At 35.0% G+C, this 26901-nt stretch overlaps 3 protein-coding genes across 10 annotated transcripts; 2 read left to right on the plus strand and 1 right to left on the minus strand.

The window, feature by feature from the left end:
* The first annotated feature begins 579 nt into the window (after positions 1 to 579).
* Positions 580 to 10968, plus strand: LOC105278333. Its single transcript, XM_011337360.2, has 11 exons — positions 580 to 717; positions 4648 to 4804; positions 5249 to 5378; positions 5492 to 5609; positions 6116 to 6194; positions 6578 to 6632; positions 6900 to 7002; positions 7109 to 7187; positions 7283 to 8148; positions 8240 to 8440; positions 9123 to 10968. The coding sequence occupies exons 2-11, from the start codon at positions 4681 to 4683 to the stop codon at positions 9255 to 9257; spliced, it is 1890 nt and encodes a 629-aa protein (XP_011335662.1). The 5' UTR covers positions 580 to 717; positions 4648 to 4680; the 3' UTR covers positions 9258 to 10968.
* LOC105278334 (tctex1 domain-containing protein 2) lies at positions 10452 to 12595 on the minus strand. Its single transcript, XM_011337362.3, has 4 exons — positions 12301 to 12595; positions 11486 to 11619; positions 11214 to 11347; positions 10452 to 11085 (listed from the first exon to the last, which is right to left on the minus strand). The coding sequence occupies exons 1-4, from the start codon at positions 12468 to 12470 to the stop codon at positions 11038 to 11040; spliced, it is 486 nt and encodes a 161-aa protein (XP_011335664.1). The 5' UTR covers positions 12471 to 12595; the 3' UTR covers positions 10452 to 11037.
* A 223-nt stretch (positions 12596 to 12818) lies between these two features.
* On the plus strand, positions 12819 to 26829 carry LOC105278332 (protein dopey-1 homolog). Of its 8 annotated transcripts, XM_011337354.3 has the most exons (27): positions 12819 to 13433; positions 13520 to 13685; positions 13902 to 14144; positions 14298 to 14575; positions 14661 to 14826; positions 14950 to 15139; positions 15243 to 15418; positions 15685 to 15954; positions 16050 to 17607; positions 17698 to 17960; positions 18039 to 19173; positions 19323 to 19745; positions 19977 to 20287; positions 20435 to 20636; positions 20756 to 21157; positions 21262 to 21398; positions 21582 to 21738; positions 21872 to 22243; positions 22336 to 22474; positions 22665 to 22836; positions 22918 to 23129; positions 23213 to 23365; positions 23438 to 23633; positions 24419 to 24433; positions 25020 to 25187; positions 25305 to 25416; positions 25506 to 26829. In XM_011337354.3, exons 3-27 carry the CDS (start codon positions 14089 to 14091, stop codon positions 25713 to 25715), a joined length of 7473 nt encoding a protein of 2490 aa, XP_011335656.2. In that variant the 5' UTR covers positions 12819 to 13433; positions 13520 to 13685; positions 13902 to 14088; the 3' UTR covers positions 25716 to 26829. The 8 variants fall into 8 exon arrangements, with proteins under 8 accessions (XP_011335656.2, XP_011335654.2, XP_011335659.2 ...); XM_011337352.3 differs by having other exon boundaries at positions 12819 to 13685; XM_011337357.3 differs by having other exon boundaries at positions 12819 to 13685; positions 24422 to 24433.
* Positions 26830 to 26901: the final 72 nt, after the last annotated feature.

The following is a 26901-nucleotide window of genomic DNA, read 5'->3' on the forward strand; positions in this document are numbered from 1 at the left end:
AATAATTTTACATTATGCGGTTATATTCTAATTCTGCTATTTGCAACTTACAAATCTTTTGTAAATATTTTTCAAAAAGAAAATAAAACTAATATAAGTAAAAGGAATTTTTTAAATACATTTCTTGTCATGTTATTCTTTGTTATGTACTAGACATAAACTTATCGTTCGTAACGCAAAATTTATAATTAAAGGATTTTATGATATTTATGATTTAAGAATTTTTGCATTAATCTAAAAATATATGCTTATTATTATTTAACATTACATAAAGACATTGTGATTAAACAATTCTTTATATTTTTATTAAATCTAACATGCTTTAACGAACTTTATTAAAATAAAGAGTTTACATAAAAATTTTCTCCTCAATCTGTCCTTAATAGATCGACATCAGGTTGATATTTCGCAATGCCAACGATATCTCGATCTTGAAACACGTTGATCGAAGGTTTGCGTGGGTCGGGGATGTCGGGGACACCTAACAATTCGCGATCTATTGCGCATGCGCACATACTGGTCCTGTCTACCCACGACGGATTCTGGTGAGCGAAGCAGCAAGTAAATGTAGTCAGTTCTGGACGGACGATCAATCCGGTATTTCGTGAATTGCTCGCTGGATCAGTCGGATCGTGACCAAACCAAGATCACTGGAAACGAGACAGAATAAAGTGATTTTAGTTGGTGTGGAAATTTCGGATTATCCTTTCTCGCGAGGTATGAGTGGTCGTACAATAATTTGCAATGTTTCTTTCAAAATTGTTAATGTCGATTGAAAGCTTGATATTAACTTCTTTCATTTCGTAATATTTTTCAATCTAAACATTCAATATTGCATAAGCTATAAGTGCTACAAGATATTTGTGGAATATACAATTTATTATACGAATGTCTGTAGAAAGATATCTAAAATGTGTTTGTGCATATTTTTAAATTAACATGAGAGCATCCGTTATACCTCGTTTTCAATGTAATACCATAGAAAATTAAAAATTAAATTTAAAATTAACTATCTCAGTTAAAAATACTTACAAAATAATAGAAACTATAAATCAAGAGATGAAAAACAGGATGTAAATAAGGTGCAAAAATTAATCAAGTAATCTAAATGTAATATTGTAAATGACTAAATATTTATTATTAATTGCCAATTTGTAAATTAATGACTTCATAATTGGTAAATAACATTATTTTATAATAATATAACACTATTCTGTATAATTATTTGTATATCTATTTCAATTGAATTATTTTTATACATCTACTATTAATATGTAGTTAATCAAATTTTCATGGAAATAGCTGAAGTATATAGCTTTCAGTGAGTACAAACAAGGACAGTCATTCTGCTGCACATGTCATTGATTAAAACAACGTGGAAATCATTCACAGTTTCCATTGCAGTTTATTAAAGTGTACATGAAAAATATCGCTTTTGTATCAATAATTTTTACATTAATTTGAAGAAGACAGAATATAATAAATACGTAAATGTAATTATATGTCTAAAAATATAAAACTTTAATTTTAATTTTGTAAATATAAAAAAACAAAAGATAAAATGGGAAGATATCAAAAACATGTTTTCAGCTTTATATCATGTTTTAAATGCAAAACTTTTGTGTATTAAGTCCATATTAAAAAACAGGTTTATAACATGGTTTTATGAGACTACAAAGGAAAGAAAAAAAAAGAATAATGTTATATAAATTTCGCAAATTACTGTTTCCATACATTTATTATTAGATGAAATTTCATAAATATCAGAATTGATACAGAGTTTTGCAAAATGATTATACCACTTTAATATATAATGTAAAAATCAGAAATTAAAAAACGATTTTTTATGAGTGCTTTTTGAAATTGGTGCTTCTAAAATGCGAGATATAAAACAATTAACTACGAGTCCGCAAAGTTAACTGGAACTTATCTCATGAAGCATACGTAATATGGTGAGCAGATGATCAAAGATAGGCGGAAGGTCGAATCCCACTTTCCGTCTTTGTGGATCTTAACCATGTTAGGTGCGTTTTAAAGATCGCTCGGCGTAAATATCGACGTGCATGATTTATGCGTCATCACAGATGTTCATTGAAAACTATTTTACACAGTATATAACGTACAACACACATAAGATTAACATTATTTATAAATCGAAATTCTTAAATATATAGCAGTATTAAAAGTTTCATTTTATATATAGATATAAATTTAATATAATTATATCATTAATTATATTATATAATAATTTAATTAAAGAAATAGAAAGAGTATTATTATAAATAATAAAAATCTTTGTATAATACTTAAGTTAAAAAATGTTATTAAAATTTTTTCCATCTTTTATTTTACTTCTGTTAACATTGTACGATAGGCATATTTTTGCGCGAAGCAAATCTGCAAGAAAATAGATATGACAATTTCGTATGTTCAGAACCACAAAGAAAGAGGACGCCATGTAGACGAAAGTAGAAACAAAAATAGGCGCAATGCCAAAAACATATTGGCTCGATTTACAAAGCTCTTTGCTATTTTATAGGTGTTACTGTTGAACTATATGTGTCAAAAATAGACCAAAACTAGACGTGTACACCACTTTAATACACATTTCATCAAATTTCTTTTATTTCATAATAAAAGGATAAAAATAAAATAAAAACAGAAATTTAATGATATATAAATCTATGATATTCAAAGTATTATGTATAATCTCAAAATTGTTGTTAGGTAAGATCTACAAAAAGGTATTACGATGTGCATTCCTTTTTTTATATTTGTAAGTCATTATCCACACTTGTTGAAAGCAATTAATAATAATTGCACATGCAAATTTAACATGATTATCGTTCGCTAGGTGGAAGCTATGATTTGAATGCATAACTTATATTATTCTACAAGTTCTACATTTCAATAAGCAAAATGTAATTTTCCTTATATTTATTTACACACACATGCACATGCGCGCCCGCATACACAAGAGAATTTTACTTTTCTTAGATATGAGAAAGAATGTAATTCATATGTGAAAAATTTTCGCTGCTTACAAATTAAATAATTTTTTAATTATTTGTATATCTTTATTAATCCTAATCCTTATAACTGCTTTAGTATAATTTCGTTTTTCCTTGTCTAATTCCTGTCTACTTTTCTTCTCTAATAAAACTACAAAAATTTAAAAATAACGATATTTTACTGATTTTACTTTATATATTGAGAAAATTGTTGAGATTGTTAAAATTGTAATTTTATATTATATTATTTTATTATATTATGGAAAATAATAAATTTTATAACTCAACATTAATCGAATAATTTTGCAGAACAACATTAACATTTTAATATAAAAGAAAGGTGCATTTTTGACTGAAGGACACATATTGAATTTTTCGAAAGATTGTGTTGTGGACCAATAGTACTCTAATTTACTCTATTAAACATATATAACATACCACAATACCATATATTGTATAGAGTAATAATATTATTATAAAAAGTATTCACACTTTGCTAAGGTGTGAAATAGTACATATTTTACGATACAACTTCGTTGGGAATAAATTGTCTTGGCAATAATCTTGATAAATGTACATGTACAGCTCAAGCGCAATATCGTTAACAACTCGTAAGTCATAATCAACGCAGCGATGTTCGTCGTAAAGATACGTATATAATACCACAATTGACCTTAATCTGCATTCATTTGACCTTGGACTAATTTATCCAAACTCGTCGTAATAAAAGATCTGTCAAATTTGGCTTGAAAAATGGTCGCTTGTATTTTCCTGTTATTGAAATATTAATACAATTAAGAATTACTCTCATGTAATTAGCAAAATATGATTTTCAAAAATTATCCATCTGACTATCTGAAAGTGCAAAATTATGCATTTTCAGATTTGATTATAGATGTAACATACAAATGATGCTTCTTCAACTGCCGATTCTTAGAAAGGCTCCTTGGCCCCTTGGCCTCATTCGTATCGGTGCCTTCGACTGGAATAAATATAAAATCCATTCATTCGGCATTTCGGCAGATTTAGTTCCAGATCGATTTAATTCTTTTCTTTAGACTCATATATCATGAATGAATTAATAATTTCTATAAAACTCAGTATTACGCTTTCTAAAATACCTAACGTAATAATATAGAATGTTAAAACCGAATTGCTTAATTCTGGCCTCCAACATATTTTATCAAAAACTGATTACGTTGAAAAAGTATTTTTTAAACAATTGAAATAGACAGTCATTTGACAAAATTTCACATCTACATCTAAAGATCTGCATCTATAATTCTATATCTAGAGATAGCCGATAAATTGATGTGTATCGGGCGAATTGCCGTAAATTAGCTTTAAATGGCGGGTACGAAAGTTCCTGCGAAAATCCGTGGTTGCAAATCCAAGTCCTAATATCAGTTCTATTTATAATCCCGGCTTTCTATAAGTAACGCGTGTACGTGTTGCGAGAAATATCCACCCACGCTACTCCAGTTACTCCAGTTACTTGAATTGATCCTCAATTCAGAGAGGCCCAAGATTTAATCGTTTCAAGTGCTCGACGGTGAAGCTAATTAATAAGAAAATCTAATTACAACGAGACTAATCTGAATATCATTCCAGCCTTTGGTTTTGTTACTCGTTACAGATTTCGTGAGGCAGGGTTTAAAAGAGGACCACAATGTCAGCAGCTGTAAGAGAGCGGACGACGTCGCACACCAGCAGGAAGATCGTGAGTCATGGTGGTCCTATATCTGGCCAGAGAGACGGAGCAGCCACGGCCAACAGTCTCGAAAACAACTTAGGTATACCTTTAAACGTGCTACCAGAGATGTAACCCTATCCATTTGTTGCTCCTTTTTGCCTTTCTCTTTTCCATTCAGTCAGTCCATTCTCTCTTCCATTTGCAAATTTACATTTGAGAATTCGAAGAAATAAATGATGCACAAATGCTTTTCCGAATATTTAATGATATAATTATTTTAAATTCTTCTGTCTGTCCTCCTCCTCCTCCTCATGACTTATTGATATAATAAAATAAACTTTTTGTAATGTACATTTACATACATTTACAATTTTTTACATTTTATATTTACATTTTAAATTGCAATGCGGATACTTCCTGCGTAGATGAATTATTTCAGTATTTTAATTGATGTTAATAAAGTAGCTGTCTACGTACTAAGACTCGTCTCTGTTCTTTGTTAAAACAGCATGAACGAAGTGTTAAGTCGGTTTGCCTCTTTCAGATGCACTTCTCGAGGATTTGCAGACGAGTGTCTCGAGAAGTGCCACTCCTAGCCGAGATCGTAGAGCACCTTTTCCTCAAATCGAATACCGGACAGCTGCTAACCCCGCCAGAGTGGTGGCCGAAGGCAGGTGAGCAAAAGAAACATCCTCAAATTAAATAATAAACTAAAATTATGTATCTCTGCTTTATATGTATTTCATTCATTCATGCAAAAATCTTCAGTGTAAAATATTCTTTTTAGACCCATATCTCCGACTCGTTCAAGGACGACTACCACGGAAAAATTTGTCAGCAGTGGTCCACTAGGCATGCCAAGTGGTATACCAGGACTGGAACATTTGGACGCAGAGCTACAAGATGTGAGTTTTTAACTTAAGCTGATATTTTGTTGAACCTTTATATTTTTCAGTATTTAACATTTATGTCAAAATAAAATTCAGTCAAAATAAATTACGTGCCGCAAAACTGATAAAAGTTTAAATTAAAATATTAAAGATTTCTGTTATAAAAAATAATTTTATTTTTAACATTTTATTAATTAACATTTATATTTTATTTATAATATTATAGTGATTTTGTTACGTAGTTTTGTTTTACAGCATTTAATATATTTATTAGGCATGAGCTTGATCGAAATATCGCAGAAACAAACATATTAACGCTGTTGCTGCTCATGTTTTATGCATGAGATAATCATGCAGTCTTATAAGACGAGTCTCATACGAAATCACTGCCTACTCGCATTACTCGCACTAATTTATTACGATTAGATCGATATTACGCATAAAAACAGATGACCTAAATGCCTATGTATATCGATGTGGAATTCTGCGTTGAGACGGCTGCTTTCTTGTTGCACTTGTAGGTCCAACCCGGTCAAAGCAAAACGATAGCGTACAAACAGGTGTCGTATCACTACAACAAGGACTTGGACGGCAAACCAGGTGAGAAAATTTACATTTGTATTAAATTATGTAGATTACAAGTATTATATGTAAATATGATATAAATAAGTATATAAATAATACATATGCGCTAACTGCAATCTCACATACTTGCGCTATGCAATTATAGAATATTCTATAGAGCGCAAGATTTTATTGCGGCAATATTTTATATTTTTCTATAGAGCGCAATATTTTATTTTATTGACAGTGGCAAAAATCAAATTGCTTGAATTATTTGAGATAAGTATACCCACTCGATCATATCTTGAAATCGTGATGAAAGTAAACGTGAAGCGATCGTGAAAAATATAAAAACCGGTTGCTCATGTCGCCCCTTATTAGGCGCGATAATATATACCAAATGTGATTTATTGTTTCAGATTCGTGGATTATGTCAGAAAATAAGAACATACCTCTCACAGGCGCACCCTTGATGTGAGTTCCGTTTCATAACACAGATCTTAAAATAACGTCTGTTTCTGAATAGATGCCAACCGACTTACTCAGTTGTATAGCATATATCTATTGGCTACTTCTTAATTAAAACAGAGATTTTGATTCTCTTTAATTTGAAGCTATCTAAAACGTCCTGAAAGAAGTCTATTATAGATAATTCGGAGAATTCATAATTCGATCTATATCATTGCGTATTATTTAGTGAAATTATGCAGTACGTGTTAACATAAATTCACATGTTTGCAGCGAGGACATTCATGAGTCTACCTACGAAGAAAGTAAAATTCCAGCATATGGATATCAAAGTCCAGAACCGACTATTAAGAAAACAGTAGTCAATAAAAAATTAGTGAGTACAAAATTATGCTCTCACAGATAAGTTTTCTGATATTAATTCATTTTTTTGTTAACTGAAACGAATTTACTAATATTATTATTAATATTGTACTTGTCAGACCTACAGCGACAGTCCAACGTCTCTTTCGAAACAAATATCCCCTTCAAGAACTCAGAAAGATGTCAAATATGAGACTAGTGCGTATCTCGATTAATAGAGCATCACGAAATTCTGATTTCGTGTTCAATTTCTTGATACTCGAAATAAGCAACTAATTTTTTTCCTTTTCCAGATTATCGAACCGAGCCACGATCGACTCAAAGTACGCAAGAATACAAAACCATCGAGTACGTACCATCGTCAACCGCGGTACCGATCAATCTTGCACCCGGTCCAAACACAAAGGTGACAACTACGATCAAGACATACACTTACGAATTGCCGGGAGGACCGGAAACATATCTGCCAGGCAGCAAGTCAGGGAGTGTCGTACTGCCTGGCGATCAAACAATCACATACACTTTACCGAGGACTACTGGGACTAGCACCTCTACGGACAAAATGGTCACCTATCAAGTGGAGGATATACCGGGACGTCCTGGTACACCAGGCAGATACACTGGCTCGCCCAGCGATGTCACAGAGAAGTCCACCACCATACACAAGGAGGCAAAGTTCTATCGAGACTATCGAGAGGAACATCATGGAGCATTGCCGTACGGTGGCAGCCAACCGACGCAGCCTTCCTACCGTACTGGCCCGCCAGGAAACATGGAAACCAAGACGACTGTGACTGAGAAGTACTACCAGGTCGATAGTGATCGTCCAGATTATCCCAGTGACACGATATATCAGAATCAACCGCCTACTGTAAGCGAGACGCATACGAGAACCGTTAATCGATTCGAAGAGTACAGATCTGGTAGACCGCCGTCGAGCGGGCGTTATCCTGACAAACCGGACACTCCAACGAGGATTTACAAATTCTCAAATACTACAACGACCATACCGCCGAACAGGAACGTAGACGATCATGAGGTCCTCCTGCCGAAGCCGTTTCCGACTGGAGTTCAAGTGTGCCCCGCTAAGCCGATCACCAACGGCGAGGGACCACCAGCAAAACTCGAGGATCTCATGGCTTCATTCTCCGACTCTGAGGTAAACTGATCAATCTTGCATTATTGTTTAACAATAATTTTATTAGGTGTATTGAAATATAAAATATAAAAATCTTATTTTGTTCACGCAGCGAGAAGTATTGGAGGAGATCGAGAAGAAAGAGCATCGAAAGGGAAAGGAATCATCAAAAAAGAAAGAAGTTGAGTTTTCTCCGCACACACCGCCGCAAGTCAGAAGCAAGAATGTTGCTGGACCGCCAGTTTACTATCCTCCTGGCTCGGCAGAGTTCACCAAGAAAGAAGAGGCCAGCGTAGCTATGTCACAAGCAGGCGTAAGCTATTAAATTGATGACATTTTCGTTATGCAACCAAGTGGCACAATAGTGTTTCGCGCTACATGTAGTCGCGAGCGACGTACAATCAGCAAGGCCAATCATGCATATACGCAAAACAGCTAGTTAAGAGCACTTTAAACTTTCAGATCTCAGTAATGATTAAACTGATTGAGTTCTTAATAGGTTTCATCGCAAGATAAAGTTCTTTTTGTACAAGAAACTGTCTTTAATTTTGCTGTGTATCTTGTAAAGAGAAATATTATGACAAAAGTTAAAAATTAATTACTTTCAGTCTCAAAAAATTGTTCCTTGTCGCAGATTATATTTAAATCTCTTCGATCGATTTTAATTTCCTCTTTCAATTTTTTAATAAAAAATGACTAATTGTTATAGATTATTGTGTATTATTGTTAATATCACATATCGATACATAACTCATATGAGATAACCGCTTATTCTCGTACAAGATAACTCTTTAAATGCACAATCAGGAATAGAACAATCAAAATCTTTCAAAATTGCTTTTTATTATATAATAATCTAAAAAAAATTAGTTTTTATAAAAAGTAGTATGACATGAACGATATCAATGTCGATGTAAGACATATCGATATCGATATTTTTGATCGCTAGATTTCATCGATTTTATTGATTGAATTGTGTTTTAATTATTTTTCAGGGAGGATGGGAAAAAGCTAGCGGAAAATACGAATACGAGGCTTCTAGCAAAAGCAAAACCAAGAGCGGCAAGGGTGGAGCTGTTGTGCCGGTTTGCCTGCCATTGTGTTGTGCATTGCCCTGCGTCATTATGTAACTTATTCTTGCATTAACGTGTCGATGAAACGCAATGTACACTTAATTTATTACAGTATAATAAGAAAAATTCAAATTCCAAACTAAACTCATCATAACACGATCCATCTCATAATGTTCTATCAGATATCGATGTTTCGCCACTAAAAGATGTTGCGCAATGAAATTACACGCTTCATTGAAAGAAACGCAAACTGAGCCTCAAATCGAGTAAAGACTTGAACAATTGAATAATTTTTGAGTTAATCGTAATACTTGATTTGACGAAAAGCATTATTAGTTAATTATTGGTACGTTAGTTTCGATGTAATTGATATTAATTAATCCAAAGCCATGGTTTATAAAAAATTGTAGAAACGTTTATAACGTATTCAAAAGCGATGTTTTATCTATTTTAAGAAATTTTTGGAACTTTGAAGATAAAGTGCGTTAATATATGTAAATAATACGAAGCGAGGCTCAACTAAAATGTAATACATCTTTGCAAGGATGTTTGGTTCGGAGTTCGATTCGTTTAATTTGATAATGCGAAATCTAAGTGTCCAATTTAAGAAATCAAGAAAAACGTTGATGGCTGATGTAATAACATGTGATTTACAGTAAATCATGTTACATATTTCACATTTTATTCTTGCTTGATATGAGATTTGTTCGTTTGCATATTCTGTTCTTTCCTTTTATTTCCTCGAGACTTAAATATACGTTTATCTCAATTCAAATGTAGAAAGTGCAGCTAAAAGGAACAGATATGCATATATGTACTATATTTAATACACGATTAATCCTTTATACAATAATAATCAAATGATTAAAAACAGTCATGCTGTATGTTGTAAAATTAAAATTAATATGCTATTGACACTTTATTTTAATATATTGACGTATATAACATGAACACACATTGAAACTTTATTTTAATTTTATTTCTATTGTAAATGTCTCTCTCTCTCTCTCTCTCTCTCTCTCTCTCTCTCTCTCTCTCTCTTTCCAATGACAACTTAGAGATCTTTTTAGAATGTGCTGCAATATAACATTTGTTACAACTAAATGCATGATTATGAGATATTATAAAATGTTTATACAAAATGTTTGCGATTTATTTTATTATAGTGTGTAAATCCAAGAAATAATAAAGTTAATCGATAGCACCGCGTGTAGTAGAGTAGAATTCTAGTAAATCAATTTGTGAATTTTGAGAGATTAACAAGTATATTTTTATATCTTTGTTTACATGGTCCACTATTACGCAAATGTAGAACGTACAACACACAACATTGGTAACAGGCTATTCAAATTAATGTTAAAAACGTCTGTTATAATCAGTATAATTAACAAATACAAATACACTCAACGTCATTCAAAGAAATATCCTGAATCTCGAATTAATCGTTACATTTAACGTTTTCTGAAAAGCATCTTGTTCAAGAAATAAATAAAGCAAACGAATCATGACATTAAATATTATAATAAATAGGATAAATAATTTAATTATACTATATTACCGTGAATTATGGTGCTATAATAATTTTAATGTATAAGCGATCATGCAAGTGGAAAATATGATTATATTATTTCAAATGGAGATATGCACGTTGCATTGTGAATGCAAATATTACCTGTAATTATACGCAAAAGTTATGTAACGACATATGTTATGTACATATTAACTACGCTAATAACACATTGTATTTTAATAAATTTGCTGACGTTTCTAAACAATGATTTTTCCACTTATACATCTTGTCGATATATGTGTTCTTACGTTAGAAAAAAAACATGTTTTAATAATAATAAATGGCATATACTATAGCTGTGCAGAATATGGTATCCTGAAAAATAATGTATCATTAATAAGAAATAATTCAAGATTAATAAAAAAAAACGAATATATGAATCTATCAATAAAATACCATATTCAGAAATTGTGCGATTAAAATACAATTTATGTTTCTCTTACATTGATGAAACTGTCGTAAGCATACGTATCAGCTTCTGTGTCCCAAATACATCTTGTACCTATTTTTATGCCAGCGCCATGTTGCTGTCCCAAAACCACGTTGACAATATATTTGTATCTTTTAAACTGTAAGTCTGTAAACATGCCAAGGAAAGAATAGCCAAGATGCAATAAATACGTGTTCTTACAATGCAGAGAGGATTTTCAATACACTGATTAATCTAGAATGAAGCTGTGTACACACATGCAAAGAAAATTTTATCAGATATCACCTTTGATTCTTTTTTCAATAGCATCTGCTATATCTTTAGTCCACTGAGCAGCTGCTTGTGCATCGTATGATTTCATGGCAAGTTGATCGAATAACACATCATGTATTATTTCTTTTGCGCTTAAGGGTTTAAACCTGCATTAAGAATGTTTGATTCTAATATTGTTTTAGTTTCAATCTTTCTTAGAGGAGATCAGCTATATCGCTGATTCGTACAATTTCCTTTATAACATGGAATTTATGCACGTATACAAAATAGAATTGCTATGTACGTAATATTTCTGAGAAATAATGGGATTGGTACTACATCATATCAAACATTGTATGTTTAACACTATTTTATTTTATTCTAAATATATCTTCTAGTAAACGTCTTCATGTCATTGATTACAATACAGTAATTGTAATAGAGCATTGAGTGTAGTCAATCAATACATGGATAGATTTTTCTAATTGTCTCAGGAATATTATGATTATTTGATGAAAGCTTTGATTTCACTGAAATTAATGCTCATCGGAACTTAGGAATTCAGAAATAAAAAGTAGCTGTAACAAACTAAATCAAGTAAATAATGGTTGACCACCAAATGGCCATTGCTACTTATCTTCTTGACAAAAAACTTCGCTATAACAACATTTAATTCATCCAAGCAGTAATATACATTCTCAAAATGATACCTAAAGCAAGCTTCTAAAGATCTAACCGTGTATTGATTAATCATACTTGATATGAAGATATTATAAATTTTAATAGATAGAGGAATATTTATTTCTATATATCTTCTAGATTAATATTCAAATAATTGAGAAATTTACTTTTCATGCAAATGTGGACGGATTTGATAAACCGGTTGCTGAGCTGTCGTCTCGACGTCCTTATGTGCCTCCAGATTTGTATTATTCTTTTCTTTTTCCTGCGCTACATTCGTTATTTCCTGTCCTGAGCCGTGTGTCACAGGATGTGGTGTTCGCTTTACCTCAGCCATTTCAGATTAATTACAATCCCATCAAGGCATGCTACGAGAACGTCATCACGAATTGTTTACCAACAAAGCAATTATTGGCGACAATGCCATTGTATATACGCATATACAGGGCTGCGTTCCGATTCCACGCCAGGGTGCTCTCCATCTCTTTTTATCTCATTCTTGTATCTTTCTCACTCCAATATAGCGGGTGTACCTAGGTAAGGAATCGGAACGCAGCCCAGTAGTGCAATTCTATTGGACGATCGCAATATTTCTGAGAGAGCATTAACGAATAGCAACTCTCATATGACCGAATAGTACCTTGTCGGTGCCACCAATCACAGCACTCATTACATTATATCTAGGGACATTGGAATTCACCAAAGCGCCAAATAACTGTTCACAGTCTGTTCGTTCTTGCTAATGCAAGTAAATATTTACGACGATTTAGATATATAATAAAATCTCATTATATACCACCATAGCGTATGTAAGATATTCTATTCATTATTACAATTGTATGAAAAGATATACTATCGGATGATAAAAAAGGAAATAACCAAAAAGAAAATTTTGATCGTATATCGTATTTTCGATCTTATTAAAAATAATTCGAGCATGGGCAAGTGGAAATAATCATCAGGCTGATGTGTCAATGTGATCTCTAAAACCATATCTGCGTATTTCGGGTTTTGATTCACGGTCATATGTCGATCATATGTTATGTCTGCTACCACCACCAGCACTGTCAGCGGTTTATGCAAATACATGTCAACACGCAATCAGAGGTGGTTCTCAGTAGCGCGAATAGTAGTGTGTTAGTAAGTTAATTTTCTCGATTTCGAAAATCACACTAATCAGAAGCAAACGACGCGTTGGTATTGGAACGTCCGTTATCAGAGACAATTGGATGTATGAAATATCGACATTAATCTCCTGATTATGGTTACGGGATTAACGTCGAGAACTTGCTGAAGGCAAGTAAGTGAAAATTTCATACGTAAACACCGAACTCGATGTTAAATTACTTATGCTGTCAGTAAGCTGTTGAATGATATTTCGACTAGAAAGGAATTCTGAGTTCCGAGGGTATCGACGAGAATGAGATAACTAAATTGATAGCGATGTTGGTAGCAATTCAACTTGTGTAAATACAAGATACGGGTGTAATCATGAGTGTATCGTAGCTCGAGTACGGTTCCATGGTTGTATATTCAGTGAGAAAACGAAAAGGTAATTTACTTTTGTAAATTTTTGAAAATAATCTTCAATATATTTAAGAGAATTTTGAATGATTAAATTGAGAGGTTCCGTGTGGTAAAACATATGTGTGTATCCATACACACACACACACACACAGAGCGAGCGAGCAAGCAAACAACGTGCAATGTAAAACGTACAATGTGCAATAAATAAAGTTCTGTAATATGTAAAATATTTAAACTCTAGATGTGTGGAGTATGGCTAATTATTTGTACATGATATGTCATGTGATAAGATCAGTAGCATAAGCAGGAAAGACCTGCTATGACTCATTTTGTGAAATAAGATTGGTATCATGTAAGGTGACATAGAAGGATAACACCGTATGGTTTATTTAAATAGATACCAAAAGAAAGAATAACAAATTGCAGCCATGGGTTCCATCGCTTTAGAGGAGTATGAGTTGATGAAGGATTCAAAGTATCGGGTGTAAGTATAGTATAGCGGGGCAAAATTTATTATAATTTTTGAATATTGACGATAGAGAAAGAAAGAGAGAGAAGCTACTCGAAATCTGTATATAAAATATATTTAGGTCTTGGACTGATCTAAGATATTAATTATGATATATTTATCACATAGATACGTATCCGCTGTTGACAAAGCACTGAAAAGCTTTGAATACACTAGTGAATGGGCAGATCTAATCTCTGCGTTAGGCAAGCTCAATAAGGTGTTACTGAGTCATATGAAGTTTCCTGTCATTCCAAGAAGAATCAAAATATCGAAGAGACTAGCCCAATGCATGCATCCGGCATTACCTTCTGGTGTTCATTTGAAAGCCTTAGAGACGTATGACATTATTTTTAAGTGCATGGGCACTAATAGACTCAGTCATGAACTTTTTATTTATAGTGCAGGTAAGCATATACGTTATGCAAAAGTAAGGAAAACACAAACAATTTTTATATCTCTATGTATTTGTTTGTTGTTCAATCTGATCAGGTCTTTTCCCATTATTGGGTCATGCTGCTATGAATGTGAGACCATCATTATTAACAGTGTACGAGACACACTTCGTGCCACTCGGCGAAAGGTTGAGGCCTGGATTGAGCGGCTTTTTAAGCGGCGTTCTGTTAGGTTTGGAAGATGGATCTGATCATTTCGACAGGTTGGATATCGTACATTATTAAATTAGCATTCGCTTTATAGAGCAATAAAGATTTATACATGTGGATAATGTATAATTAATTCATAAGTAATGTTAAAAATTTATATGTTGTTATTTCACCAGAACCAATTCCTTATTGGAGAAAGTATGCGAAGGTGTGGGTGCGCAACATTTTTATGCATGCCTCTGGGACTGCTTAGCTTCGAATTCCAGTATCCGATTACCTGCTATATCTTTCGTGCTGGCTCACTTTAATAAAAAACTGCTGATGGAGGAACAAAAATACATTATGGGTACTAATATTAAAATCATGGTAAGAGAGAAATTACATCTAAATGTATCAATATATATATATATATATATATATATTCTTAAAGCTTAAAAATTTCGATTTTTAACATTTGAATTCATTAAAGGTTTCAGCGCTGTGTGCTAGTGTACAAGACACTTCAGTACTGGTGCAGAGAAGTGCACTGGATTTTCTATTAATAGGCTTTCCTATACACAACAGTCAATTGACGCATCAAGATATGATATCATTAATTAAAGCTGCTTTGGTTACCATACTGCGCAGAGATATGAGTTTAAACAGGTAAAAAAAATAGTTTTTGTGATGCTTGAACAATTTATATTTTAGATAACAATATTTCTAATTGGAATAATTAAAATGTTGATGCAAATTGTAACAAATATAATATATTCGCGTTTCTGTACAAGTCGAAATACATATATATAGGAACGGTTTATCAATTCTTAGCAACATCGACGTTCATTAGCGAGGGGTTTCAATAAATTTATAAGTAAATTTATAAAGTAAAATGAATATCTTAGATTTATATATACTTTCTGTAATTGTAGACGGCTGTTTGCTTGGTTATTGGGTACTGAAGTAAACACGTCAATTTTAAAGAAAAAGAGTCATGCGACTACTGATTCCAAGGAGGATTCTGTAACATACTTTGATACGTATTCGAAAGAAATGCTAGTCGAAGCGATAAAATATCTGCTTAAAGAAGTGTGTGAAGAAAACTCGCAGGATCTCAGACCGTATAGAATACTCGTTTCATTACTCGATAAAGTGGATATTGGTCCAGTAATTTTGGATGACATTCTGTTTGAAGTATTTAGGTATATCTCCAAACTTATTTAAAATAAAAACATTGATGTTATATTAAATCTGAAATTTCGCTAGTTTTCTCAATATCTAATCGTGTAAATTTTAGGACATTTTATAATGCCTGTAAACAGTCTTTGTCGAGTCACATGTTGAAAGCAAATGAAGTGGTGAAATCTGCGAACTTGCTGTTCTCGACTTTGGAGCCGTCGTACATTTGGACGCACTGTGGTCATCTGTTTGAAAAAGCCTGCAACACGAAGATGCAGACGCAAGATGCAACGGAAGAGATTGTTGTAAGACCGATTGGTAGTGGAATGCCGAATTTAGTGGAAGTATGCATATTGACAGAATTCTTGCTCGAGACCGTGTCATTGGACGCGTTCATAGATACTCCATCCGAACATCTGCCTGGTTTGTTCTATGAAATAACTAGTAAACTTTTGCATCACATTAGTATCCTGTCGTCAATGGAGATTTCAAAAAGTCTCAAATTGTGTGCCAAGATTTTGTCGAAAGTACAACCGGCAGTGATAACGGCTCACCAGCCGGACAAATGCGAAGCGGACGTCAGGACGGACACATCTCTGAATAATATTACGGTTCCTAGTGATAATTCTTTGATTGTGATTCCTTTGGAGAAGAGCCAATCGGACAGTAAATTGAATAAGCCTGACATATCTAGCATTTCCTTCGTGGAGAAAAGTCCGAGCACGAGGAGACGAGCCAATTCTGGCGGTGCCGTGAAAAGAAGCGAGAAGAAATCGAAGAAGAAGGGGAGTAAGAACAAGTTGAGCGATGCCTACACTATACAGGCTGACGGTAGCAACATATCGGTTGTTGTGAGCGAGGACGTGAAATCCTTACCTAGGAATAAGAGTATGGACGACATTAAGGCAAGCTGTGTCGAGAGTTGTGCAGTAAGCCCTTCGCCAAAGAATCAACTGTCTACGCTAAAACGCTTAAACGTCAGTCCAACGGGATCAACGGGATCTTTATACAGGGGACCATCCCCGGCGTTTCAGGCGCAGCACTCCATGTTGGAGAAGTGTCTCCGTCAATACGAAATGTTCTACGTTAAGTTAATTAGCAGTCGGATACTGAGCAAGGAACGAACGGTGCAGGACATGTTCGACCGCCTGATGGTGTCCTGCACGAGGAAGAGTTTTGACGAAAGAATGCGTTCCTTGGAGTATCTGCTGAATTCCAGACTAAATATGGAGGATTCTGGATTCTCCAGTCAGGACACGTCCGAAACCGAGGACACCAAGTGCCTGGATATTTTTCACTTGAATCTAGATATAACGTCGCATCAGGACTGGATCGAGCCCATGAAGATAGCGTCCAGTTTGTTCGTCGAGTTATCCACGTTCCCGAAATACTTTCTGCCTGGTGACAATGTGCTCGTGGAGGAAGAACCCAAGTTCAAGCACGCTCTTCCGGAGTGGTTGATAGTGTTGATAGTCTGCTCCTGCTGGTTACAAAAGCAGCCGGCGTTACAATTAACAAGCATTGCCACGCTGTTAGATTTGATAGCATTGTTAAAAGCGCACAGTGATATCGAAACGCACCCCAAAAGTGGGGAGGGAGTGACAGCGGTGATCATGGTGCCCTTGCTGAAACAATGGCACATGACTTATTTGATGCAGTGCACTAATGTATTTCAGGTATGTTCTGTAATTACAATTTTTATCCTCGGTAATGTAATTAATTAACCAAAAATTTTATTAATTTTATTAAACGATAAATTATTAAAGGTATTGGCACATTCCTTGTGGCATCATTTGGGCGAGCTTCCCGCCCACAAATTCAGGATACGCTGCGTAGAATTATTGCACGAATTGCATCACGCCTTATACAGTTCTTGCAATGCGGTTGAGAATCTAATAGGTTCCGCGCTGACCTGTCAGAATCCTGAAAAGAGAATCGAAGCATTTGGTAGATTCGCTACTTTGTGGCACTTGGGACGAGAGATCGAAATGAATCCGAGATTACGCGGTTGTCTCAAAACTTTTGATCAGTAAGTAGAAAATCTTGAATATTTGTCCAATTATAAAATCTCACAGACTTGATTCTTGTACTTCATTGCGTTGCGCAGGTCCTTGCTAAAAATATTGGACAATCTTCAGCTTGAGGACAATTCACCGTTAAAATTGCAAGCCCAATCGTGGCTGCTACATTCCCTGGTGCGTGGCGACATATCGCGCGTGATAGATCCCTTGTTGACAATACTTTTGGACCCATCCACGTGCCGCATGAGCGTGCTCCATGTGAGCATACAGCACAGCAATACCGTTTTAACGAAGAACGATCCTGTGGAGGAGAAGTCGGAGATTCAAGACGATACCGAAGGCGCTGCGAAAATTTACGCGATTAGTTCAGTCGACGGTAACGTGATATATCACGTGAGCGATAACGTGAACGAAGATAAAAAGTGGAAAAAGGGCCAGAAGAAGAAGCAGGCGATAAATCCAGTGAAAATCAAACGGATTTTTGCCGTGACGACGTTAGCGACTCGTGACAATTGTAATCATTACGTCACCGAGAGGAATCAGTTTATGAAGGAACTCGAGGTGCCACCTAGCATATCCGGCAACAGAAAAATTTCGGTGTTCGTGAATCCTCTCTCGATCAATTGTAACGAGAACTCGAACGATTCCCTGACAGAGGACGACTCGCCGCCGAATACACGCAAGACAAATCTGACAACGGAATTATTGAGAAACGCCACCCGCTTCAAGAAACTCGATTTTGATAAAGGCTCCACTGTCAGCCTGGACGAGAGCCTTTTCGAATCGGCGAACTCCAGTTTAAAAACAAAAGACAAGAACAGCTTCAAGAAGCTGAATGACGACGTAGGCTCCTCCTTGGACTCTATAACGAACAGCTTGGACTCGAGCAGTCCCGAGGTGACTAGCAAACAGTCGAAACAAAAGAAGGAATCGGTTATAATGCCGGGCGGATCTCGGGAAGTGGCAGGCACTATTATGAAGGGCAGATATTACAGCACGAACGAGTTCAGCGCAAATTACGATCACGATATCGGCAGTTTTGAAGCGAGTGCGGAGGTGCCCAGTTGGACGATGGATGACGACGATGGTGACCTGGACGTCAGCACTACTGCGGAGGAGTACTTCAGCAATTCCAGCAGCGCCAGTATAGTTGAGGAGATTTTAAACGAGGTCCTCGATCGTGCGATGCAACTTTGTGATGTCGCTGAACCGCCTAAAACTGCAAGTACTTTAATGTACTGTAATTTACCGAACAATAAGTATCTCGCGTCAAAATACAGTGCGTGCAATGCATAGTCTGCCTAAATAATAAGAATCATGATGAATTTCGATCATTTCAATATTTTTTATCTCTCGCTTTTTTTGGGCAGGATGAAGTTCTCCAGCATAACGCGAAAGCTAAGCGGAATATCGGTCTAGGCGTCCACAATCTTCATTCGCACATGCTGCTCTATTGTGGAGTCTACGACTCGGCTAGAACTCTCTACGCTCTACGTACACTGAGAAACGAGCTGTTAACAAATACGCGGATGTTTTTGTGTTCAGCGGCGACGACTGGCGTGACGAACGCAACAAAAAATACAGTCCTGTTGAATTTACTGGCGCGACACAGGAAAAGCGTCTTCGGAAGGAACTTCCACGGCGATATAGCTAATACGGAATTCGCAGCGGCTTACAGAAGTAGCATGTATTTAGAAGTGCTAATAAGCATATGTTTGTACTTTGCGCGGAGTTACTATCCAAATCTTGGGCAGATGAGACTTACGTACGATGAGATTGCGGGTAATCGTCAGGTATGTAGTGGAACTTATATTCGAAAATACTTTAATAAATAAATTAAAAATTGTGACATTATTATTTACGGAAAAATCAGGTTTTATTTTTTTAATTCAGTAAAACTTACAAAACGTTCATACACAAACAGTTACAAAAACATTTAAATTGAATATTTTGTGAAACTTGCTAATTTAAGTATTACTGAATATTTTTAATTCTGGTAATATAATTGTTAATATAATTTTCAGGTACAACTTGCAAGTGCAGAATTATTAACGCTGATATTTTCCGAGCTAATCCCAATCGTTCGCGACTCTGGGAAGGGTTTTAGTTGCTACATAGTTGACTTATTGACTAAATGTAAAGTGCAAAAAGTCGCTTTGCACTGTCTTGTGTCCAGCGTTATGAGCATGAAGAACGCTCACAAGGAGAACGAGGATGTTTTTACATTTACCGAAGAAATTGTATTATTTAACGACCCGTTCGTTGACAGTGATGTTAACAAATGTAAATATAGAGCGAGTGATCATACAGAAGCTTTCCAGATACAATTACTACGGTAAATATAGATCAAATCCACCGGAAATATTTCGTATTACTCATTCATAATTGATGTGTCCAAGGCATTGACATTACACCCATTTTTAATTACATTCGTATAATTGTACGTGTGCAATCGTGTTAACGAACGATTTGTTCTCTGAAGACTACTGCTAGCATTGATTATGCTGGAACATCAGTGTAACAGCCAGAAGGGAGAAGAGACCAATCCAACAGCATCATCCATACCGAATTCGCCGACACGGACCGTGCCGAATTTAATCGGAAACAGCCTGAAATATATTCCCGGAGCGTCAATTTCGCAGCAACCGATGTTTCTTGCTAGTATCCTTAGTGCATTGCAACTGGTGTGTAATCGTTTGTGCAATCGTTTGCAAACCATATGATTATTGATGTAATGGTTAAAAAACGGAAAGCGACAATTGGCCATCGATTAGATAAGTAACGAGTGTATAATATCTCGCAGGATCATATGAGGCATCTTCATCAACATTGGACGACTCTTGTTACGTCCAGCTTGCCGTTTATGGGATCATCCTTGACGTCCGTAGTAACTTCGGTCATTCATCAGCTGTGCAGCAATATTGAACACCTTGCGTCGTATTATATCAGCGAAGAGCCGGCATTGACAAATAAGTTGCACGATATAAGCACGGTAGAATGTTGTTTGCCTGCGGATTACACAGTAACGCATTTGGAGGCTTTGACGTTTTTGCTGCATTACTGCCTGCTGGATACTTCCCAACAAATTGGATTCTCGTTTAATCAGCCACTAAGTGGCACGATACAAACCGGGATTTCCGGTGCTAATCCCGGCCAGATATTCAACAATCTTATACATGTTTTTATGCCCAGCCCGCTTTCTCCGGTTAGTCATGGTTGAATAAGATTAAGCGCATTTTTACGAAATTTGATAAAAATTATCATATTTCAATTGTATAGATGATAAAAATTTAGCTTTCGTTTTTGTAGGACCTATCAACGGGGAAGGATAAAACTGGTGCGACTGAGTTGCAACAACATGCCAGAAGAACTGCATTAAGCCATCTGCCAAGAATAATAGCATCCTTGTCCGCTTTGTGGCAAGCGGTTCTAGCAATAAAAGACAAGTATGCCTTATATTATTTTATCAGACGTTAGATGTAAGATTAGCACTACTTCCTGCGCGATGCCAACCGATATAGAAGACCAAATGAAAGAGCTAAACGAAAGATATTACATTTTAATTTTATATAAAAGATTGCTAATCGAAACCAGGTGATATTAACATAAACATATGTGCATCTATGTAGTGAACAAGCCAGTTGCGTGGTTGGTAATCCGAGAATAGTCAAGTACCAATTGTTGGAACTTTTATCTCCCATCTCTTTTCATCATGGAGCGAACTTTTTGGCTGCAGTCGCAGTTGCTTGGCATGAAAGACGTCAACCGTCTAGTGTTTCAAAAAAGGTAATTAATGTTGTGCGACTACTTATAATTAAGTCAATGAAGTAGGGGCTAGCCGATGCAATTGATCGGTCGGAAAAAATATTTTCTTTCCTTCCAATTTTTAAAATTGATATTAAAATTCATTTTCATGCAGATACTCCCAGAAGCCTGCCCTAATCAGCAAGTAATGGTCGATTTGGTTAGCGCTATCCGTGTTATGCCGATCGACACCTTGGTGCACACCGTGCATCAGGTAGTAAAAACACCACCGCCGATACACGGAGTCAAGCAAGATTTCTCACTGGAAGTTTCTGTGCTTGAATTACTTTACGTGTACATGCAAAGCAACACGTCGCAGTCGCTTATCGAGTCCTGGGCTTCCTTGCTCACTTTACTGAAGGACGGTCTGTCCTTAACAGCACCGGCTCAATTTCTCTTGTTAGCTATATTGAATGAATACGTGCAAAAGTGTCCACCCATGCAGGAGAAGAAAGATATCAAGGACTTGCAAGATGTATCCGCAAAGGTGATTACGTATGATTGAGTTGTGATCAAGCGGTTGATTCGCGTGTCTTGCATAAAGAGTAACCCGACTTTTCGTTTTTTAATAAATTTCAGCTGATCGAGTCGTGTTCACAAATAGCTGGCGCATGTCTGGAGCAAACGACATGGCTGAGGAGAAACCTGGCTGTCCGGGAAGACGTTTTCGAAGTGGTAGAAGGTTCTTCGGAAGGTAAAGAAGGAAAAAATGGTGCTGGTGCGTAATGTGCATTTCATTTTGTAGATGTATTTAAGGAATCTTTTATATAGTAATCGTGAATTCTCTCTCTTCTTATTACCGCGGTTTATCTTTTTTCGATACGACGCAATTGAGTCGAATGAAAATTGAAAGTAAATATCTCTCGTAAAATAAATTGCAGTTATAAGTGGCAACTTTGTTCCTATAGGAACACCTGGAACTCCACCTAACGCAGCGTATAGCGTTCAAGCACAAGCGGTATTAGCGGAAATACTCGCGCCACTGTTGGACGTTAGCTACGGTTCGCAAGAGAAGGAACGTGTGGTGACGCTGCTGACAAATCTTATGTACAACGTTACACCTTACCTGAAAAATCACACGTAAGTTGATAATTAAGAAACCGGATGCACTCGTACGGTAAAAATGTTATCTGAATAATCTTACTCTATATAATTTTGCAGGATAAAAAATATCGCCTCATTCACTGCTTGTTCTCAGTTATTGGCTTCCTTGTCAGGATACCAATACACGAGAAAAGCATGGCGCAAGGATGTTTTAGATCTACTGTTGGACTCAGCCTTTTTTCAAATGATACCGGCGTGTCTACCGTACTGGAGAACCATAATAGATAATCTAATGACTCATGACAATACTACCTTCAGGGATTTAATGAGTAATGCATATTTTCCGTTACATTGGAACGCGTTTGCGCGCATAATCTGCAGACTAATATGTTGTGATTATTCTGTCAAACAGATCGTGTTTCCATGGCCCAAGGTAGCGGGATCAGCATATTCTCTTCGAAGGAGCAAGAGTATGAACAGAAGGCGCAACTCTTAAAGCGACTGGCATTCGTCATTCTTTGCAGCGAAACGGATCAGTATCACAAGTACATGCCGGAGATACAAGGTGATTATTTACAAAATATTCGTGGAACGTCGTATAGATATTTTTCATATTGATTATACTCTTCGGTTTCAGAACGATTGGCAGACAGTTTACGCTTACCTCAAGTAATTCCATCTATCCAAGCGCAAGTGTTTCTATGCTTTCGTGTGTTGTTATTAAGAATGTCACCGCAACACGCGACGTCTTTATGGCCGGTCATAGTTAGTGAACTGGTTCAAGTTTTTCTGTATATTGAACAGGAATTGAGTACAGATAGCGAAGAATTCAGGTACGTAAATTCTTCCAATCCCCGGTTGCTTTCAAATATTGGAGAAATTTGCTTGTGGGTTGCTGCTGCTGCTTCGTATGTGCATGATACATGTTTAGTTGTAATTTGCGCGATCGGTTCCTTTATTCGAGATACATTATTTTATTTCTATCGTTCGGCATTTTCGTTTTGGATTCTAAATCAATTGTCAAGACAAAAAGAAATACATAATATAAATATTGCTGTAAATGTATAATCTGTGAAAAAAGATTGTGACTGTAACTGTAAAACTACTTATAAAAATATAAAAAGGAATATAGTACTTGATTAGATTCGTGTTTGCAATAATGAATGCATTCATCGAATACATAAATCGAATCGCGGATAATTGCTTTAAGTAACTTTAAAGTATTTTGCAGACATAGTTTTTTTATCAAAACCAATCAAAGAATATATGTGTAATAATTAAAAGTCGTATTTGTAATAATAAATGATTTGATTGATGCTTTTTTATGTAACAATTGTTTTATGACATTTATTTAAAAAAAATAGAAATAAAAGGAAAATGTATGCGAGATTACTTATCGAGAAAATCTTGTATGTGGAAATAGTGAATGTGGAAATTGTTAAGTGGTATATCAGTAGAAAATATTATGTGACATCCCGATTGACGTAGAAACTTGTCTGTATACATGCCTTACTAACATGAATACTACCTAATATTGTATCGTTTTTGCTTCTGTTTCGGTATCCGCAATTTGATGGGGATTTGTGATGCCTCCATAACTTGAATGGTGTTGGGACAGCAGTCGTCAAAGCAGGTAATTTGATGTTCCAATGTGAATATTCGACGTACGTACGTTGCACGCGTACGCATACCGTCGTAATTATAAAGGCAGAGCAAGGAAAGAGGAATGTACATTTCCAATGTATATACACAATTGGGTGCATTAATATGTCCGGTTTATTACTGATCTTTCATAAGCAATAAAAATGTGATATTCATCATTTACTCGCTGCATGTTTCCTAATATGACTGGGGAAAAATAACATCAAACAAAAGCACGTAAATATCATGTAAAACGGTCATACGTGATCCTTACATCTGAAATATATCTTTCGGGATATTTATCGGGATATTCTTTTTTTTGAGATAATGGATCATATTAGCCTACATGTTTCTGTAGAAAATACAAAATAGCGGCTGAAAGCATGTTTCATGCCATTGTTAAATCATTAATATTCAAAAAATTATTTTAAGAATTGGACATTAAATGGCATTCGTAAAAGTGGTGATGGTAGGAAGATGGGGGGTATGCAGGATGCTTTAAAATTATCAACATACTTTTCCAATGAATTCTTTTCTTCTGTGAATTTTACTTAAATTTACATTTTGTTTCTACACAGTTCGCATATTAAACTACTGTCAGCTCTGGATTCATCATGGGCTGTTAACACCAGCAATGGACTTCAGGCGCATGGACATCCTCATTGGTTACAGTTGCAATTAGCTGCCGCGAAGCTACTAGACCTGGCGTTATTGTTGCCCGCGCATAGACTACCGCAGTTTCAGATGTAATTTCTCACAAATTTTCCTTTATATACGCGTTCTTGAAAAAACCCTGCTTACGTCAATGTTTTTTTCAATAGCTGATGTTTTATTGCAATTATTGTTATTATGTTAATGTCCAGGTATAAATGGGCATTCGTCGGAGATGCAGCGGCGGGATGCATGGACAACAATAACTTGTCTTCAGATTTTGTACCGCATATTACGAGAATAGCGAAATTAATGGACAATAAGGTAAATTTATTGAGAAGTTGAGATTTTGAAGAAATTTATGCTTATTAAAACAGAATTTTCATTGATCTTTTTTTTCTTATCTATTATAGTTTCCACCAATAAGTTCATCGGTTAAGAGGAATCCGGGAGAACTTCTGCTAACATCAAATAGCGTTCGTTCTCTGCAAGATCTGCATTATTTTTTCTCGGATCTTAGCCGCGCGATGTGCAATACGCATGTACCAATAAATAACATGCAGTTAGAAACGGTTATTGAGCAAGATTTCCTTGAGAAAATGCCAGCCGTGCTAACAAGATAGTAAAGACGCTTACAGGTAATCAATGAATAAATAATTGTTAAATAAAAAACGTATAAGAAAGGTCATCATTAAAATATCTTATTCTTTCATATATTTATAAAAAGAAGTATGTAAGGTATCTCGAATCTTTCGTACCTAAATATTGTAAGTAAATGCTATATTTTAATCTGATTGTAAATTTCGTATAATGTAGAATGTAGATATCAAAAATACGCTATTTTTGGTTTCTACTATTAAACTCTAGACGCGCGCACACGCGCACACACATTTAAATATTCGGATTGAACACTCGCTTTAAACAAAAAAAAAAGATTTACTCTATACTCGACATAATGTTAATATTGAATGGAATATCATAAAGAAATATAATATAATAAGCTTAAGAGACATATTTGAATATGTCTTGACTGTGTATAAGACTCACATGTGAGACAAAAGTACATATGTATATGTCACAAATTGTTAATTCTTTGTGGACAAGTTCATTATAAATGAAATAAAAAGTTTCTTTTATAGTTATAGAAGAGCAGAGAAGTAAATCTCGAACATGTAAGATATTCAATAGTTTTTGTAACGATTTGATTAATTAAGCTGTTAAATTGTCTCCTTATTCGGTTGTGAATAATTACCAGTGTACATGAATAGCAAGCTAAATTTATGACTTTGACTTGCTAGTGTAAACTTGTATAGAGTCCTGGTTAGTGCATAATATAATATCTCTAAGTTAGTCTTCCCGTTATTTTTTGATGAACACTTATCATGTTTTCGATGGTTTCTATCTCAACTTTTTCAGCCTTACACGTTATAATATTCACATTTATATTATCTCTGAAACTGATAAATTATATATTACATTACGAAATTTTTTTATAGAACAAAATACTTTGAACAAAAATTTTGTTCTATTAAAAAAAAGAATAAAATATTTTGTTAAATGAAAAATAGATTATAAAAATAATAATAATAAAAAATTCAATGAACGTTCTATTTCTAATACGAAATACTATAGTTTGCGATATCCGTTTGGATATTAATTATAGGACGTGAATGTTTATGCGATTTTATTGTGAAATCTTGGAAGAACTAAGACGTATTAAAGTTTTTTAACAATGTGCTTACTATTGTTTTCCTAGTATTATTTGATAGAATACAATTTCCGCACATCTGTTTGCATTTATCACAGTAT

The sequence above is a fragment of the Ooceraea biroi genome, chromosome 10 (genome assembly GCF_003672135.1).
Source record: "Ooceraea biroi isolate clonal line C1 chromosome 10, Obir_v5.4, whole genome shotgun sequence".
Lineage (NCBI taxonomy): Eukaryota > Metazoa > Arthropoda > Insecta > Hymenoptera > Formicidae > Ooceraea > Ooceraea biroi.

Coding starts and splice junctions, on each gene's coding strand:
- LOC105278333 (XM_011337360.2), top strand. CDS start 4,681: ATGTCAGCAGCTGTAAGAGAGCGGACGACGTCGCACACCAGCAGGAAG. Junction 5,610..6,115: donor TGGACGCAGAGCTACAAGAT/GTGAGTTTTTAA, acceptor TTGCACTTGTAG/GTCCAACCCGGTCAAAGCAA. Junction 6,195..6,577: donor GGACTTGGACGGCAAACCAG/GTGAGAAAATTT, acceptor TTATTGTTTCAG/ATTCGTGGATTATGTCAGAA.
- LOC105278334 (XM_011337362.3), bottom strand. CDS start 12,470: ATGGCTGAGGTAAAGCGAACACCACATCCTGTGACACACGGCTCAGGA. Junction 11,348..11,485: donor TATTGAAAAAAGAATCAAAG/GTGATATCTGAT, acceptor GCATGTTTACAG/ACTTACAGTTTAAAAGATAC. Junction 11,086..11,213: donor CTTACGACAGTTTCATCAAT/GTAAGAGAAACA, acceptor ATTATTTTTCAG/GATACCATATTCTGCACAGC.
- LOC105278332 (XM_011337352.3), top strand. CDS start 14,089: ATGGGTTCCATCGCTTTAGAGGAGTATGAGTTGATGAAGGATTCAAAG. Junction 21,399..21,581: donor GTTCTAGCAATAAAAGACAA/GTATGCCTTATA, acceptor GCATCTATGTAG/TGAACAAGCCAGTTGCGTGG. Junction 23,366..23,437: donor GTACATGCCGGAGATACAAG/GTGATTATTTAC, acceptor CTTCGGTTTCAG/AACGATTGGCAGACAGTTTA.